General features: G+C 36.7%; 1 protein-coding gene across 2 annotated transcripts in view; it reads left to right on the top strand.

Moving 5' to 3' along the window:
- The first annotated feature begins 782 nt into the window (after positions 1–782).
- Positions 783–18,557, top strand: part of senp7 (SUMO specific peptidase 7) — a 29,211-nt gene continuing 11,436 nt past the window's right edge. Inside the window, exons 1-12 of one of the 2 annotated variants that reach the window (XM_055015404.1) lie at positions 783–948; positions 4,783–4,871; positions 6,709–6,774; positions 6,888–7,003; positions 8,247–8,480; positions 9,446–9,570; positions 10,490–10,608; positions 11,961–12,189; positions 13,973–14,118; positions 15,202–15,330; positions 15,422–15,455; positions 17,748–17,975. In XM_055015404.1, the coding sequence (XP_054871379.1) occupies positions 4,815–4,871; positions 6,709–6,774; positions 6,888–7,003; positions 8,247–8,480; positions 9,446–9,570; positions 10,490–10,608; positions 11,961–12,189; positions 13,973–14,118; positions 15,202–15,330; positions 15,422–15,455; positions 17,748–17,975 (1,483 nt within the window). In that variant the 5' untranslated portion in view covers positions 783–948; positions 4,783–4,814. The remainder of the gene's footprint in view (positions 949–4,782; positions 4,872–6,708; positions 6,775–6,887; positions 7,004–8,246; positions 8,481–9,445; positions 9,571–10,489; positions 10,609–11,960; positions 12,190–13,972; positions 14,119–15,201; positions 15,331–15,421; positions 15,456–17,747; positions 17,976–18,557) is intronic. The other variant, XM_055015405.1, reaches the window with a different exon arrangement.

Raw genomic sequence — 18,557 nt, 5'->3', positions numbered from 1 at the left:
CCAGACGCCATGTTTCAGCTCCTTCCACAGATGTTCAATAGGATTTAGATCAGGGCTCATAGAGGCCACTTCAGAATAGTCCAATGTTTTCCTCTTAGCCATTCTTGGCTGTTTTTAGCTGTGTGTTTTGGATCATTATCCTGTTGCAAGACCCATGACCTGCGACTGAGACCAAGCTTTCTGACACTGGGCAGCACATTTCTCTCTAGAATACCTTGATAGTCATGAGATTTCATTGTACCTGCACAGATTCCAGACACTCTGTACCAGATGCAGCAAAGCAGCCCCAGAACATAAAAGAACCTCCTCCATGTTCCACAGTAGGGACAGTGTTCTTTTCTTCATATGCTTCATTTTTGCATCTGTGAACACAGAGCTGATGTGCCAAAAAGTTCCAGTTTTGTCTCGTCTGTCCATAGGACATTCTCCCAGAAGCTGTATGGCTTGTCAACATGCAGTTTGGCAAATTCCAGTCTGGCTTTTTATGATTTGTTTTCAACAATGGTGTCCTCCTTGGTCATCTCCCATGTCAAGAATTTAGTTTGGTTAGTTTTTCTTGTAAACAATACATGAAAAAATATTTGTTTGTGTCAATCTAATGCAGCCACACCTTTTGAAACACAAAAAGAAAGATTTTTCCACAAATATTTTATGAAAACATTTGAGATTGTGCAAAACTTTTTTCAACCACTGTATTTTCTGCACAAAGAGGAGTAGCATCTGCGCGGAACAAACAGTGACCTCGTCGTGTTCTCGGGTTATTTTTCTTAGACGCACTTCCGCCGTTCAGCGGATGTTGCTAAGGAATATTGCAGCGCTCGTTGAGTCGGACAGAGGAAAATGTGTGCCTTCTGTGCTTGCAAGCTGCTGCTGGATACGTTCGTGGGAAATTAGCCGTCTGCATTTTACAGATCCTGCGTGTAAATTTCCCGGGAGGCCTGGCCTGAGGTGAGCTTTAGCTTCACTACACGCAGCTAGCATCATGTATTGGGCGCAAACGGAGCTAGCTCTGTCGGCTAGCGATAGCTAATCAGATTTTTTTTCACTTTCTCTTATGTTCAGACAAAAAAAAACCAAACTTAAAATCAAACTAGTGGTCCTTGCATGACTGCACAACTATACTATGAAGGTTTGTTTTGAATATATTGCGGTACGTACGATCTGTGCAACAGCTTCACTGACAAAAGGAATATTTAGCAAGTGTTGCTGCTCTATTGATATAATGGCTCATTTCTGCTTAGTTGCTAGTTTTACATTTACATGCATTTAAAATAGTTTTTTCACCTGCTCTGATTTCCCAAAGGTTGATGCAAAATGGGAGATCCGTTTTTTTTTTTTTAATCGCTAAATACATTTTTACACACGCGGTGTTTCGGTGCAAAACAATAAACTGACAAACTAGCAAAGAGAAATTTTAAAGAAGGTTTAAAAGCAGTGTTTCTGCAGGGCAATAAAACGCAACAATAGTCTTTAAATTGATTTTGCGAAAATTAAGTCCTTAAATGGCATTAAAAATCATCAAATTTGATTCTCAGTGGCATTAAAAATTCTTTCTGCAGTTTTCAAGAGAATATTTGACAATAAAAGTATAATTATAGACTTTGATTCATCAGATATGTGCATCTGCGTAAACATGCCGAAGCATTGTGATAGTTGCCAAAAACTGCATGTTTTTAACCCTCGTTTTGTCTTGCGTTTCAAAATTGACCCGTTTTAAAGCTTGGACAATGTGAAGAAAAAAATATTTTCATAGTGAAACTTCTGATGTCCACATTATCAACATTTTGGGGAAATCTTTGAACATTTTTTGGTGGAAAACAAGAAATGTTAAAAATGTTTCTGAAGAACATTCACATAAAAATCAACCAAAATCCAGCAAAATTCACTGGATTTTGGTTGATTTTTTTGCGAATGTTCTTAAAGAAAATATTAGAAGTTTTACTGATATATGTAATCACTTCAGATATTTTTAGGTTTTTTTGGAAGATTTTTACTCATTTTTTGACAATATTTACAAGAATTTTCTTGCCAAATTTGGGGGATTATTTTTTTTTAAATAAAACTTTTAAGGAATTATTAGAATTTTCTTCCTGAAGGTTTTGCACATTTTCAGAAATTTGGGGAATATTTTTCAGAATTTTTGGATTTTTTTCAGACAAGGAAACAATATTTTTTGGTGCCTGTAAATAGGACAACATGAGGGTTAAAGTGGCTGGCAGGCTGGGAAATAGGGAAACACAAATTCCAGCAAAAATGGCTAAAAAACGTGGAATTCAGAGAATGACTACAGCCTGTGGGTGGTCAGAGGTGGTTTCCGGATTCAGAAATAGTGAAATGTAGGGACAGTTTTCATTTAAAAATTATCTTTTACAAAAAACAAACGAGTGTAATTTTTTGAGTTCACGGTTGTGGCATTAAATTTTTTACAGTACAGCATTGAAATGGCATTTGAAAAGCATTAAATTTGACTGGTTGATATCTGCAGAAACCCTGAAAAAAAACAAGTAAGACAAGTCAAATTAAATGTAAATGTAGGAAATCGGCGCTATAATGAAATCCAAACCTCCAAACATCAGACATGAATGTCAAATGCTTCACCTAGACTTGTGAAAATGTCTAATCAAAGAATCTCAAAAAATCTATTTAATTGGGGCTTCTCCAATCATCCCTGGGCTAATGAGCAAAAATCTTTATTTCATTTAAACATCTCATCATTTATTTTTCATAATAGGTTATTCTGTGATGTTTAGGAGATGAGGAGTAATATGTTTCTTAGGTTTAGAGAAAAATGGGCTATTGATATTTGGTGTAAACCAAAAATTATTGTCTTTTAAAGGACAGATACAGTGTAGAAACTTATACCGTATAATTTAAGCTATAGTTCAGGAACTATCAGCTTTAGAGACTGGGAGGTTTAATGCTGCTCCAGAGAAGGACAGACTTTGTTTTCTGTGTAATTTATAATGAGGTTCATTTGATGTTTTACTGTCCTGTATAGGGAGATATCAGAGAGGTACTTTTCAGGAAGATGTCCTCTGTTTATTTTGATTTCTTTTGGTTGGATGACCATGAAAAAGAAGAATTGTGTTTTAGAAGAGGAACCTTTTTCATGGCAGAATTTCTTTTCCAGGCCTGGGATAGAAGACAACATATTTAGTTTGAGCACTGAGCAGCAGAATAATGTGTGTTCTGGATGTGTTGCTGCAATGTTAGTATATTGGTGTCTTGGCACGCTTGTGTGCATGATACGAAAATAAAGATATATCATTAAGTAATAAAGCTATTTACAGTGTTATTTGCCATGTTACAGCTGCGAACCAGAGCACAGGTGGCGTCTCCTTCGTCTTTTTCTGTTATTAATGTTGTCACAATATCAAAAATTCTAACATTGATGTGATACTTGACTAAATCTTTCAATATCACAGCAAAAACCTCAAATATCAGGAAAAGTAATCCAATAATACAACAGAATTTGCAGCGTATTTTTTCTTGAGAAATAAATACGTGTGAAAAGAAGCCATAAAACTATAGGAGGAATGAATTATTTTACTAAAGCATCTTTATACTTTTTAATATCCAACCAGAACTGGACAAACTCTACAATAAAATCACTTCTTTTTGTGTCTCTCCACCTTCACATATCACATTGGTGCTCATAAAATGTTAAGTCCTTGCAGATATGAGTTCAGCAATACTTTAGTGAACATTTTAATCACTCATTTTCACTCTTTCTACAGGAAATCAGTCGATCATTATTGTTAAATGCTTCTGAACATCTGACTTTTAGCAGCTTGCGTGCTGAAGTAAACCTACCATTACCAGGCTTCATTTGCATATACGGATGCTTTCCACATGCCGAAAAGTTAAAGCCAAATGAAACTCCCGTCATGTCGCCTAATAAATCACACTTGTTTTTATTTGATTGCATGATTTATGTGATGCGCGTCTGCTGTATACACAATCTGTCAGCTGTCGATGTCTCGCCTGGATTTGCGGCCATATCTTGGGGCTGTAAAAGCTGCTGGCCAAAAAAAAAAAAAAAAACAGTTGACATGTCTGCTTTGCCTGCAGGGAGTGGAAGCAGAGCGCTGTAACCTCACTATCTTACCGCTGTCTCACTGTGACACGTCAACAGTAGTCATCATAAAGGGTGCTGATAGCAAAACACTGCTGATCAAGTAAAAGTACCAGGCAATAACTTTATTTACGTATATAGCAGCCTTAAGAGCAGCGTTCATTTTGACAGTTAAAACATGCAAACACAGAGACAATCAGACAAGCTATAGGAGACAAATCAGAGCAGTCAGTTAGAAATAAATAGTAAAAATCACAATAAATGAAATTAATTTGTTAGATTAGCATGCAATTCAAAAAAGGGAACTAGTCAGTTTGAAATTTAAAGAACAAGACTGAGGGTTAAAATTAAAAGTCAAAAAAAGGAGAGAGACGACATCACACCAAAGAACCAGGCAGCTAAAAGTCAAATAAAACCAGAGAGAACATCTAAAATAAACACGACATAAGACAGAATAAAACACTGAAACTAATTAAAGCTAAAAGCAAAGTGAATGGCAATAATTCAACAAGTATTTTCTTGTATTTAGGAATACAAATGAAGCCTTCAAGTGACCACCCAGTTTTTTTATGCTCATGTTTTCATAAAGATTTTAGCTTGTATATTACTGCATGTCCTTTTTGTCATGATTGTTGACGTGTTTTTAGCATTAGCCCCCTACCCTGGCGCTTACTGTCTTCATGTCTCTGTGTGTGTGTTTCTTGCAGTGTTCTCGCTGTGCCTTACCAAATCGTGGACCATGATGGAGCGACGAAGAGCCTTAACTATTCCTTTTACTGTTGACAAAGATAACCTGGTACATGTTCACTGTGTTTCTGAACTATCCAGTTTTCATGACATGAACGTTGTCTTCTGAGCTTTTAATGTGCTGCGTGAGTTGCATTTCCTCTTGGCTATGATGCTGGAATGATGCTTGCTTCATGGCTGCTATCATCACTTGTAAGCTGGGATTCTTTAATGGGTTTTCTGTCGCTCAGGCTTGCTGTTATAATCGCTGAATTCTGATGTTCAGTAACCACACCATCTGCAGTAAGGCCAGGGCATTTGACTGCTTTAACATAAGCAGGTGTTAGCAGTATATTTTTGAATGATCAAAGCTACTTTCATCACCACTATATCTTTAGATTTTTAACTAGTTAATTGTTTAGTACAGGGGTGTCAAACTCATCTTAGTTCAGGTTCCACATTCAGCCCAATTTGATCTCCAGTGGGTCGGACCAGTAAAATCACAGCATAATAACCTATAAATAACCACAACTCCAAAATTTTCCTTTGTTTTAGTGCAAAAAAGTACATTCTGAAAATGTTCACATGTAAGGAATTATCTTTTAGCAAAACATCATGAACAACCTGAAATTTCTGAAGAAAAATAAGTTCAATTTCAGCAATATTATGCATCAGTTTATCATTTCCACATTAGATCTACAAAGGAACCAAACATTTAGTCACAGGTATCTGGAACAGAATTTTATGGTATTTTATTTTATGATCAAAATGACAAAAGTCAGACAAAAACAGAAAACAAAAAACACCAAAAACAAGACAAAATATTACAAAAATCAGAGGCAAAATGACAAAAACGAGACACAAAACAACAAAAAGTGAGACAAACGACAAAAACAAGACAAGAAAATCCACAAATGACACAAATAAGACCAAAAATGACAAAGCGAGAAACAGAACAAGAAAAAAGTAGACTAACAACACAAGCAAGACAAAAAAACACAAAACGACAAAAACATCGAAAAAAGCAAAACACAAAATGACAAAAAGAAGACAAAAAACACAAGTGAGATAAAAAGGAAACACAAAACGACAAAAATGAAAAACAAAACTACAAAAACATGAGACAAACCACAAAAGTCAGACAAAAAACAACAAAAACAAGACAAAATATTACAGAAATGAGACACAAAATGACAAAAGAACAATGAACAATCTAGTATTTTACTTAATGATGAAAACAACTTGTCATAGTCTAGTAATTATTTTAAATTCATAGTTTTACTAATTTACAATCTGCAGTTAATGTCTTCTCTGTAATTTTTACACTTTGAGGGCCGGATTAGACCCTCTGGAGGACCGCTTTTGGCCCACAGGCCTCATGTTTGACACTCTTGGCTTAGTCTATAAAATGTCTGATAACCGGAAATAACGCTTGTTAAGAACGCATAGTGTCCAAGCTCATGTCCTAAAATTACATGTTTTGTTTTGGTCAAAAGTTCGATTTGTCATTTTCCAAAGAGGAGAAGTTGAAACTAGATGATGGTGATTTTTACCTGAAAATTTACTCAGAAGTTGTACCTGTTTCTGGAATAGTTGCCCATTCATTATCAATCTGTTTACTTATCAACAAACCAATGTATTTGTTTGTTGCTACAAATGAATACATTGGAAATGTGTGTGGATTCCAGCTTATGTACGCTGCTTTAATACAAGTTTAACTAACAGCTGCAAAGATATTCTTGCTACATAGAGACACATACTCACAGTAGAGTGAACTGCAGATCAATAAGCTTTGCTTATTTGCTCTTGCTGTTGCTGCACTTCTACATTAGAGTTCATAAGCTTTTGGATGTTGCCTGTAACACATTTTGTACAAGCATGGTAACTAACCGCTGTATGAATTTTAGATGGAAAACCCACTCAGAATCCCCATGACATGTCTTTCACCAGACTGTGGAAAGTTAGAAAGACAGGTACACAGCAATGTCTCTGCTTACTGTCTTACCCCATCACCACTTGTTATGGTGGTAAAATGGTATTTCAGGGTTACTTGCGGGACTAACACTGTTTTATTCCCCTGGAAAAGGTTTCCTGGACTGCATTTGCTGGCTGCAAATTGAGACACAGTAGTTTACGGCATAAAAATGGGTCCATGACGTTGGAGCACAACCGCGCAGCTATGATCACCATGGAGATGAACAGGTGAGCAGACGACAGCAGGGTTCTGATAGATGTAAACTGATATTTCTGAGCAACGTTCTGCCCATGAGTTGAAATCTGTGCTGTTGTTTACACTGAGTTCACTCGTTTTTGAGTTCAATCTGTTGTTTTCAGTGTAATTCATTGCAGTTTCTTAAACTTTCACAAGGTGGGGCACTCATGCTTAATATTAAAGAGTTGCTAATGAGGCGATGTACAGCAGGGCTGCTTTGATTTATTTCAAGTTTAATAACAGTTAAATATTTAAACCAGAAATATTATTAAATTGTAGTTAATTTCCAGTAAACAGTTCAGTTATGTGAATTTATCAACATCCAGACTGTTCAAAAATATGCAGAACAAAATTATAGTTTACAGGTTATTTTATTTTTACACAAAACATGCCATGTATGGAGCACGCTTTAATACAATTATGTTGATCAATATGTTTATTTTGTGCATTTCGACAGGTGGGAGGTAACTTATTTTGAAAAAAAACGACCTCTGTCTTGATTAATGAAACTGTACCAAAGGGTTTTTTAATGAAGTTTCTGCTTTTAAATGACAACTCTCATCTTTTCTTTTTCCAGTGTCTTTCCCATGTGTCATTACATCTTACCTCTGGTGTTGTGTCTAATTACAGAAATACTGAAAAACATGCACTCTCTTACAAGAAATGTAAGAGCTTTTTCACGTGATATTGATTTAATGTTTCAGATGGAGCAAATCAATGCAGAAGTGGGACAGAGAGTTCTTGGTTTTAAGTTATAAACATGGTGCAGGTGACAGGCAGCCCCACTACTTAGTTACTACAGCTTAAGCATATAATATGATATTATATGTCACTTCTACTACTTTCTAGGTGGGTCATACAGACCACCTGAGGTTTGTCTTAATTTGACTTTTGACACCTCAAGACATTTGCTATTTCAAAAAGCCAATTTGTATATACATGCCCCTTGTTTTTGTGTGCAGTATTGGTGTGTTTTTGTGTACAGTATTGGTGTGTTTTTGTGTACAGTAGCTGCTTTTAAGCACCATGACTCAACACCAAGCTTATCACGACTCCACATATGGCTTATCTATACCAGCTGACCCCTCCCTGGTGATCAGCTGGTCCACAGAAAGCCTCATCTGCATTGATAGATGAGCTTTACGTCCAAATATCTTGATGGGGCTTGTTGTTGCAGAGAAGACGCTACCTTAAGAAGGCTGTGAATAAACATTTCTCTGTTTTGTCCTTTAGGAGGCGACCCCTTCTGGTCCTAAGAGATGTCCTAAAGACAGAAGCAGGCCAGGCTTACATAGCCAGGATAAAAAAGAGCCATACGATGAGCAACAGAGGACTAAGTACGCGGAGGGAGAGAGTTCGGAGCAAAGAGGTTCCTCTGACCTACAGTGACACTAAGACCAGGAATAGCAGGAGCAACAGTGAGACCCCTAAACGAAACCAGAAGACCACCCCCATATCAACTCCAAGGTAGGAAACCATCCTTAGAGGAATAATCTGGAGATTTTATCCAACTTTTATGGCCCGTTTACTTGGCATAAAGCCTGGAAGGTCGCCTGTCTCCATCCAAAGGAAACCAAATCTGATTACCAGAGCAGTTATCATGTAGTGTAATTTGTTAGCTCAAGTGTTTTGTGGTTAATTCTGTGCTGTGTGATAGACTGCTATCATCATGTTATGACCATTAGGTTGTCAGGCCACCAGTAAAGAGATAAAGATGTGACTGTGCCTGAACAAACAAACAGTCAGACTGCAGGGAAAGCTGCTGAGTCTGTGCATGATGAAAACAGTTTCTCCCACTTCACAGTTAGCAGCCTGATCAGCTGATTCCATGCATGAAACCTCATGTACTAAAGCAGGGGTGTCAAACTCATCTTAGTCCAGGCTCCACATTCAGCCCAATTTGATCTCCAGTGGGTCGGACCAATATTTCTCTAATTTCAATATTAATAATAATCTTATAGAAAGGACTCACACCATTAAGCACCCAGCTGTGAATAATGAGTCAGAAAATGGATTCTAACTGCATGAAAAGCTTGATTCTGAAAAATAAATTCAGCTGTTTTCTGTACGATGCTACACAAAGCTCAGAATCATGCGGTGGGTAATATTTTACACAAACCAGAGCAAAAATTAACACGAACGCAGCAGGAGGTATTTTTTAATTAGTGTAATTTCATCTATTTGTTTTAGATTAGTTTAAGGAGGAATGACTTGTTAATGGAGTTTGGCTGGGTCAGCTATTTTCCAGGCAAATGTGATGATTTTTATTTGGAAAAATGCCTCAAGATTCTGGTTCCCATAAAAAAAAAAAAATTCTGCGTTTGTTTTTAGGAGTTTTGATGTTTTGAGATTGTCGTCTTGGGATGTTTTATGCTGTGTCATGTAACTTTGCTGTAAATATACACCTTCAGCAGAATCTTTCACGTTCTCAGGTCAAAACCCAGGAAAGGACAACCAAAGGCTGAGGAAGAAGAGGACAAAGAAGAAAGCAAAGACATCGAGGAGGTGGTGCTAGGAAAGAACAACGGAGAAGACGACAAATTCGCTGAGGTTGTAGGTGAGTAAACATGAAGAATTCATTGATCTCTCCACCTCTATTGGACTTCTATCACCCTTTTTGTCTTCCCACTCTCCCTTGACCCTGATGAATGTCTTTTAACCCTCCTGTTGTCTTCATTTACGGGCACCAAAAAAATGTTGTTTCTTTGTCTGAAAGAAACCAAACATTCAGGAAAAAAATTCCACAAATTTCTGAAAATTTGCAAAACCTTCAGGAAGAAAATTCCAATAATTCCTTAAAAGTTCCCTGAAAAGTTTTATTTAAAAAAAAAATCCCCCAAATCTGGCAAGAAAATTCTTGGAAATATTTTCAAAAAATGATTAGAAATCTTCCAAAGAAATTCTAAAAATATCTGAAGTGATTACGTATATATCAGTAAAACTTCTAAAATTTCTTTAATAACATTCATAAAAAATCTACCAAAATCCAGCAAAATTGGCTGGATTTTGATAGATTTTTTTTTGTGAATGTTCTTAAGAAACATTTTTAACATTTCTTTTTATCCACCAAAAAATGTTCAAAAGTTTCCCAAAAATGTTGAAAATGTGAACATCAGAAGTTTCACTGTGAATGTTTTATTTTTTTTTCCCACATTTTCAAACTCCAAAACAGGTCAGTTTTGACCCGCAGGACGACAGGAGGGTTAATGTCAGGGATGTCCCAGCTGGAGACATTTATTCACAATCCTGCTTTTTATTCCACAGTAAATAAACAAATGCCACACTTTAGAAATCTTATTAAACAGCGTATTTTTCCTCTGCTTTTTACTTCTGTACATCTGGTTCACAGTTTGTCCATATGTTTTTTGGGATCTTGTCATATTTTGACGACAGAGTGTTTCATTTGTAGATTGTTGACATTGTTATGTGTCTATTTTAGCGTCATAGGTTGCTCTGTGTTTGTTTGTCTCATCCAGATTGTGGACTGTCAGTAAGCTGGGAGCCCACAGAGAGCACAGCCGGCTGTGAAGACTTCTCCCCCACTGGCATCAAGGACAGGTGGACCGATTCAGAAAAAGACGTGCAGCAGAATTTGGTGGGTACTGCTTTTAAAACTCACATTAATATCGGAGCGGTTCCTGCAGAGGAAATAGAACAAGAGCCCAGGTGTGCGCCTTGTTATTTAATCATGGCTGCAGCTTTCCATGTCGCCCTCATGGTTTGAATATGTCCTTGTATCCCCTGTCTTTTAAAGTCAATGTTTGTCTTACTAGGCCACAGCATTTTCAGGTTTCATCCGTGCCTGTTAAAGTCTGTGCATCCAGCAAAATGCTTTCCACGCAGCTTGAAAATTGACCTGATTCTTTGCTCAGACATTGTAACAAAGGCAGAAAAATGCACAGTGTCTCTGTCTCATTGGAAATCTCTTGATTGTTGCAATATTCATGAGTAGTTCTGGTCCGCAGAAAGGCACAAACATCAACAAAATCGTTTTTTTAGCAAGAGTTTTATGAGGTGATCAATTCTAATCCCATATTTTGCCAATGAATATAAGACTACAGCCAGTTAGACGAGCACAAAGACTGGAAAGAGAGCAAAAGCTTCTCAAGATCTGCTTACCAGCAACAGAACCTTGAGCAATTCCTGGCTGTTTTTTGCTCTTGTCACAATTTTACTCATTCTAAGCAATATTCTGCAATATAAAGTCCTGTACCTCTGTGGGCACAGCACAGCCATGGCTAGAAGTATAGTTAAATCAGAAAACAATTATAATGCATTAAATCATTAAAAAAAGTAGAATGTCTTTGATTACTTATTTTACAACCATTAAAACAATGAAGCAACACGTGTAGCATTTTTTCCAAGTGAAAGTTCCAGAAAAGTGCCAAAAATGGAGGCTCTATATACTTGAAATTCTTTACTATTTACATTTTTAGTTGATTCCATACTTGTCTTCTATTTGTTTTGTGTAAATACAGTTTTCAATTTAGCTAAAAAGTCCTCAACTTTTTTGTCGAGTGACTGTCGGTCACAACTGAGTCATTAATGGTTTTACTGTTGCACCGATGAGCACAGAATTCTGTTTTTCACACAATCCAGTTAGAGTAGTACTTCATTTTTTTCATCCTAATATTGCTGACGGTGCAGAACGTTATTGATGAATCGTTTAAGGATTGTCAGAAAGTTGAATATCTGCAGATTTGTTCTGTTTTTACTGTTTCTGGCTTTGATAAATAATGTTATTTTGGCATTTTTTTTTTTTTTTAGAACAACATGCCTTTCAAACCTGCTGGTAGGTTTTGGAGTTCACTGGGTTCAAACTCACTAATTGTTATTCCATGTCTGAAAAAGTGGGACTCTTATTGTGGTTAAACATGTGCCTGTGTTCGGTGCTGCATCATTCCGAGTTGTTTGGTAAATGCCCTGTGTGCTGTTTTGTCTCAACAGAAGAGGAAAAGGAAAGATTCACAGTCGCAGTGCAATGGAACCAGCAGCCCCAAACGCCACCGCGAGAGCGTGCTTCGCCTCACGGGGGAAGACGGCAGAAACGGGGGACCGGTACCACCGAGTATTTGTCAGGAGGAAAGTGGAGAAGATGTAGATCTGGAGAACCTGGACCGCTGCATCGTACAGTTCACGGTCGGAGGAGACGATGAAGCTAGCCCTGCTGAACCCAGTGAGTACAGCGACACAGGAGCAGAGATTTACCTCTGAACCTGGTCATTTTTTCTACCACTAAGAAAGTTCTGCCTTTTTTTGTGGGGGTGAGCCTTATAGCAACACATTAGCAAAACTCTTGAAAGCATCTTGATTTGAAAGTGTTCAGTATCCGCCCAGAAAAGAAAGGGTTCATGATGTTATCACGTTCTTCCACTGAAATGCATCAGAACACACAATCAGTCACACAATTCAGACACTCAGAACCCAAGTTATGACATGGAAACCAGCTGTGTGCATGCAGTACATCCTCCACTATCAATGGAGCTTGAACTAGACTGGCGTTTTGAGGCCAATGCGGATGTTTACATATAAAAGTTACCGCTTACTACACTACTTTAAACTAATCATTTGCTTGATAAACACCAAAATCCAAAATCTGTACCAATTTAGATCACTTAACCCTGTAAAACTTACCACTGCAAAAATACATCAGCTTTTAAAAAATTATTATTATTATTTTTAGTTAATTTTTTCTATATTTGGGTTTTTTATATATATATATATATATATATATATATATATATATATATATATATATATATATATATATATATATATATATATATATATATATATATATATATAAAAATATAAAAAAAAATATATATATATTATTTAATAATATATATTAAATAAATCAACAAATAAATGTGTGTGTGTATATATATATATATATATATATATATATATATATATACACACACACACTTAGTTTACTTATTTAATTTATTTTTTGCTCTTTTTTTTAATTTGGGTCTTACAGGGTTAAGAGTTGAAAAATGAACTGATAAGTGGAGGACTACAGGTGACATTTTTTCGAGGCAGATGTATCAGCTGACATATTCTAATCCAGTTCTATCTGTGATTGAGTAACATTCCATTAGTTAGGCTGTAAGTGTTAGCTATTATGTGTTTGGTCAGCAAATATGACTGTAAATGCACAATTTGCCACATTTTTTTAAGTCGGTCTTGTGCATGTTAGCGATTGGTTTCGGTCACTCAAGCAGCGGACTAGATAGAGCCCTAGCAAATATGGAGGTGTTGTTTTCTGTCAGACTATATGCTTGGAAGCAGGTACATATATACTTTTACAATAAAAATATAATCAATCTTTTAAATGTACTATGCAAAAAAGTGCTGAAGAGCTGAATGTTTGTATCCACCATGAGAGAAGATGACTCATTCCCCACATTTGTGATGTGAACTGATAAAAGCTCCCTGATTTAACGTCAACATGACTTTACACTGACAGGACTCATCTGGTTGGTTTTACTGTCTCCTGTCCTGAGCAGAGTTTCATCCAGGTCGCATCATAAACACCTGAAGAGTTTCATGTCAGCTCTAAAGGATCGTTCTGCTTCTTTTCAGGCTGTTGTTTGTCTGCATCTCATCGTCATTAGTGAACTGAGATTGCTCCGTTTTTATTACATTGTCCATTTGTCTCACAGTAAACAAATTATGTGTCAAGATTTTCCTCTGTCTTCTGTTGTTTCTCCCGTTGTGTTGGCTTGTCTTGTGCAGCTCGTGTGTCTAAGTAGCTCTATTTACCGACGTGTCTTTCCCAGGATCACTGCTGTCCTTACCCTGCTTTAAAGCCCATTACGTTAAATTTATTTGCTGTGAAATAAGAGCCGTATGTGCGATTGAGAGCATGCTTAACCACGAGAGAAGCAAAGCGGCGTAATTCCCAAGAAACAAATTCACACCAGCCTAATGCTTCTTTTCTGCTTGTTTTCCAGTTGTGCTGTCCAGCGATGATGAGGAGAGCGGCGTTGTTTCTCAAGCCACCCGTACGCTGGTCAGTGTGAAAGACACGGTAATACAGGGACAGCCCTCAGTGAAAGCTGCCAAACAACGACGAGCGTCTCACATACAGGACATGCAGGTTGGTAGAATGTGTCTTTTTTGATCCATACCAGTTCAATACATCACAAATGTATTTTCTAATAATAATGTCGATGCAATTCTTTAAGTTTTTATCAAAAAACCCAGGGAAAACAAGCTTCAGACGAGTTTCTAAACTGAGCTCACATTAACCCTCCTGTTGTCCTCATTTACGGCCACCAAAAAATATTGTTTCCTTGTCTGAGAAAAATACAAAAATTCAGCAAAAAAATTCCCCAAATTTCTGAAAATTTGCAAAACCTTCAGGAAGAAAATTCCAGTAATTCCTTACCACAAAGGGTGTTAGGGAGACATCACATGAAAGCCTGAGCTTTTATTTCATCCCAGGGTGTCCTAATCACCACCTGCTAAATGAAGGAAACAAGAAGAATACTCTGCCTCAGTCTTGAATTTGACCCAGAGACAGAAGAGCAGATGGGATCTTAAAATATGATAAAGAAAAGCTATCATCTTCCCAGCTTCAGTTCACTTAACTGTAAAATTATGTCACAAACTTTTGTCATCAGACAACAAAAACTGTACAAGCTCCTGGATCAAATCTACTAGTGTGATATTAATCCAAATTATAATAATCTGACATGCAATTTACAGATAAATAATCTCAAAAATGACCACAATCAGCTGACAGCTTTAAGAGTGATTTCAGTTTTGCAGAACGTGACACATATAGAGCTGCATGCAAAAAGTAAAGAACAAAAAGCAGCTCTGTCAATGAAATAGAATAAACAAGACCTCCAGGGTTTGTTTGTGAAGCTTCTTGTAGGACTCTTTTTGTTGTGTGTTTAGGAGACACAACAGACAACCAAGTTCTTGCTGTGAAAAAGTTTTAATCAGAGTTGTTTTCTGCAATTATCCCTACATAAATTGCCCCTATGATCAACCCCAGGGTCGTTATTATTACCACCACTAGATGGTGCCAAAGTAACAAATTCTCAAAACTTCTACAGATTGTCTTCCCAGCTTCTTCTCACTGTGCTGTGGGTGTCACTGTGATGCTTTATTTGCCAGCACATCACCCTTTCTGCACCGTCCTCCACAGACTACATAGGTTTCTGTATTGCAGGTGCTGCAGGTCGATGCCGGAGAGGTTCCTCACTCAGTGACAGGTTGTATGAACTACTCCTACATGGGGTTGGCCTTCTCTACTCTGCACTGTGGAGGTTACCAGGGGAAAGTGAACGGAGGCGTCATGGTAACTCAAATAAGACACAAGTACATGCTTTTTTCATTTAGTATCCTCATCAGAATCTGATTGTGTCGTGCATCTTTTTCTCCCTTCACAGGTAGGAGAGGAAAAAATCATGATACCACTGACAGGTAATACTGTCATTTAAAAAAAAAAATTGTCCCTATTTTACTTTAGTCTAGTCTTGGTGGTCATAGTCTTCGCTCTGAGTCCTGATGTGGAAAATGGCTCTAACTCTTAACCTCAAAAAAACTCATACATATGCTGAGATTTTTGTGAGACACATGCAGAGGTCACACTGCTGAGGGGAGTTTGATCTGAATAAACATCAGCAAATACTAGAAGGATGCATGAATAGATATATAAATTATACAGAGTAGATTATGAACATATGAATAAATGAAACCTTCTGAGCTTGCTTCCACGCTCGTCTTTCCTTAATGGTCCTGTAGAGAATATTTCTTGATCAGCTTGTCAGATCACACTGTTTCTAGGAGCAGAAGCTGCTGCTGCCTGCAGTCATTCGGTCTGGGTTGTACAAACGTCGACACAAAGAGAACCTATCACATCTTCTTTTGGTCAAGCTGTCTGCACACCATCCTCTCCCAGCTTAGTGGTCTATTTCAGTTATTTAAGTGTGTTTGTGGTCTTGGATTAGACCCTCGAGAGCCCAGTGCACTTCCACCTCTGAACACGTGAATCTCCCCTCCAGGGAACTCAGGTGTTTTTTCACTGAGGTTTCATCCCAGGTATATGTAATTAAATAAAAAGGTGTCTATTGGATATTAAATCAGATAAATAGATAAATAAGTTAGATAAATCTACATGATATTTATAACAAAAAAGTAAACAAAAAAATTCATCTGTATATAATGTTTTTTCTACAATTTTTGCAACGTGTTTCTTTTTCTCATCTATTCCTGCACTGCCTTTATACTTTTTCTTGGAGCTGCTGTAACGGTGAACTTTCCCCACTGTGGGATCAATAACATTTATCCTTACCCTTAAATCAGTAAAACTGATTGTACCCAATAGTAAAAAAATGAGCAGTTATACATGTGTGACTTTGACACTTGATTTCAGTGATATTTCATAATAGTCTAAGCGGTGAAATGACCTTCTTTTTTTACGAATATAACGCAATATACTTCACATTCCAAATTAACAGTTAGGTTTTTGTAAATTGACATATCCCATTTCTTGCAAACTGTATAAATACTTACAGAAAGTCGTACCTACATGAAAAAGGCTCGGCAGTTAAATTTAATATGTCACTCAATCCTCTAAATCAGGGGTGTCAGACTCATCTTAGTCCAGGTTCCACATTCAGTCCAGTTTGATCTCCAGTGGACCGGACCAGTAAAATCACAGCATAATAACCTATAAATAACCACAACTCCTAATGGTTCCTTTATTTTAGTGCAAAAAAGTACATTCTGAAAGTATTCACATTTAATGAACTTTTTTTTTTTTTTAACAAAACTGTATGAAAAAATGAAATTTCTTAAGAAAAATGAATAGAATTTAAACAGCATTATGTCTCACTTTATCATTTACACATTACAACTTCCAGATCAGTAGAAGCAGAAACATTTAGTCACAGGTAACTGGAGCTGAATGATATAGTATTTCATTTTTTTAAAAAGACAAAAAACAACAAAAACAAGACAAAATATTACAAAAATGAGACACAAAACATCAAAAATGAGACAGAACGACAAAAACGAGAAACATAATGACAAAAATTGAGACAACATGAAACAAAAAAGAAAGAAAATTTTATTTTAAAAAATCCCCCAAATTTGGCAAGAAAATTCTTGTAAATATTTTCAAAAAATGAGTAAAAATCTTCCAAAAAAACCCTAAAAATATCTAAAGTGATTCCATATATATCAGTAAAACTTCTAATATTTTCTTTAAGAACCTTCACATAAAAATCAACCAAAATCCAGTGAAATTTGCTGGATTTTGGTTGATTTTTTTATGTGTGAATGTTCTTAAGAAACATCTTTAACATTTCTTTTTTTCCACCAAAAAATGTTGAAAATGTGGACATCAAAAGTTTCACTGTGAAAATATTTTTTTCCCCACATTTTCAAATATTAAAATGGGTCAATTTTGACCCGCAGGACAACATGAGGATTAAAACAAGTTAAAATAAGCTGTAATAGGAAAGCAGTGGCAAACAGAGAAGTCTTGAGCTTTGATTTAAAAGAAGTGAGAGTTGGAGCAGACCTCCAGCCTTCAGGGATTTTCTTCCACATATGTGGAGCATAAAGAGTAAACACTGCTTCACCATGTTTTGCTCTAACTCTAGGGACTGACAGCATACTGGTACCTGATGACCCCAGAGGTTGAGATGGTTCATAAAATGACAGCAGATCAGCTGTATTTACGCTAACGCCACCTCCTCTCGTCCTCAGACACTAGCGAGCAGTTTGCACTGATCTTGAGCTTCGAGCGGAAGGAGCTGAGGAGGTACAGCGTTTGGGAGAAGCAGGAGCTGGAGGCACGAGAGATTCGCTTCAGCGACGACGAGGAGCCTTGTCCTGCCACCGTCCTGCTGCTGTGTTTGTCAGAAACTGCTGCAGCTGAAATCCAGGAGCAAATCAGCCATCTGTGTGTCGTCCATGATGAAGCTGCAGACGCTGGTGAGACACAAAGTTCACCATCCATCCTGAGCAAACACACTGGAAAAAAAAAACCCTCTCAAAACAAGAAAAAAAACCTTATTTCAAGGAACTTTTACCTTGAAATAATTGAAAAAATCTGCCAATAGAACAAATGAAAAATGGCTTGGTAAGATTTCTTGAAATAAGATATGATATTTAGAATATTGAGATCTTAAAATTAGCTGGGAAAACTTATTTTAAGCTCTGTTTTACCAGGATTGTCAAGCTTAGGTGTCCTAAAATAAGCCAGATATGCTAAAAATATAGTAGTTTTCCACTCAAAAATAGATTTTTGCTTTCATATAACCTCCTAATTTGAGATATACCGTATTTAGCTTATTTTGAGTCGTATTATAGCAGCACTTCTCTAGATTTAAGACCATGTAGTACTTGAAATAAGATTACAAAGATTAGTTTAAGCATTTTCAGATATGTCTTCTCACAGTTAGATAGAAATCCTAATATTTACTCGTGTTTTGACAGCATTTGTTGTGTTTTAGCCAAGCAGGTGTTTTTAACTCATAAGTAAACATTTGCTTTTTAAACATTCGTGTTGAATAC

This window comes from Amphiprion ocellaris, chromosome 11 (genome assembly GCF_022539595.1).
Source record: "Amphiprion ocellaris isolate individual 3 ecotype Okinawa chromosome 11, ASM2253959v1, whole genome shotgun sequence".
NCBI lineage: Eukaryota > Metazoa > Chordata > Actinopteri > Pomacentridae > Amphiprion > Amphiprion ocellaris.
The sequence above is the reverse complement of the archived record's forward strand: the minus strand, read 5'-3'. Positions and strand labels throughout refer to the sequence as shown.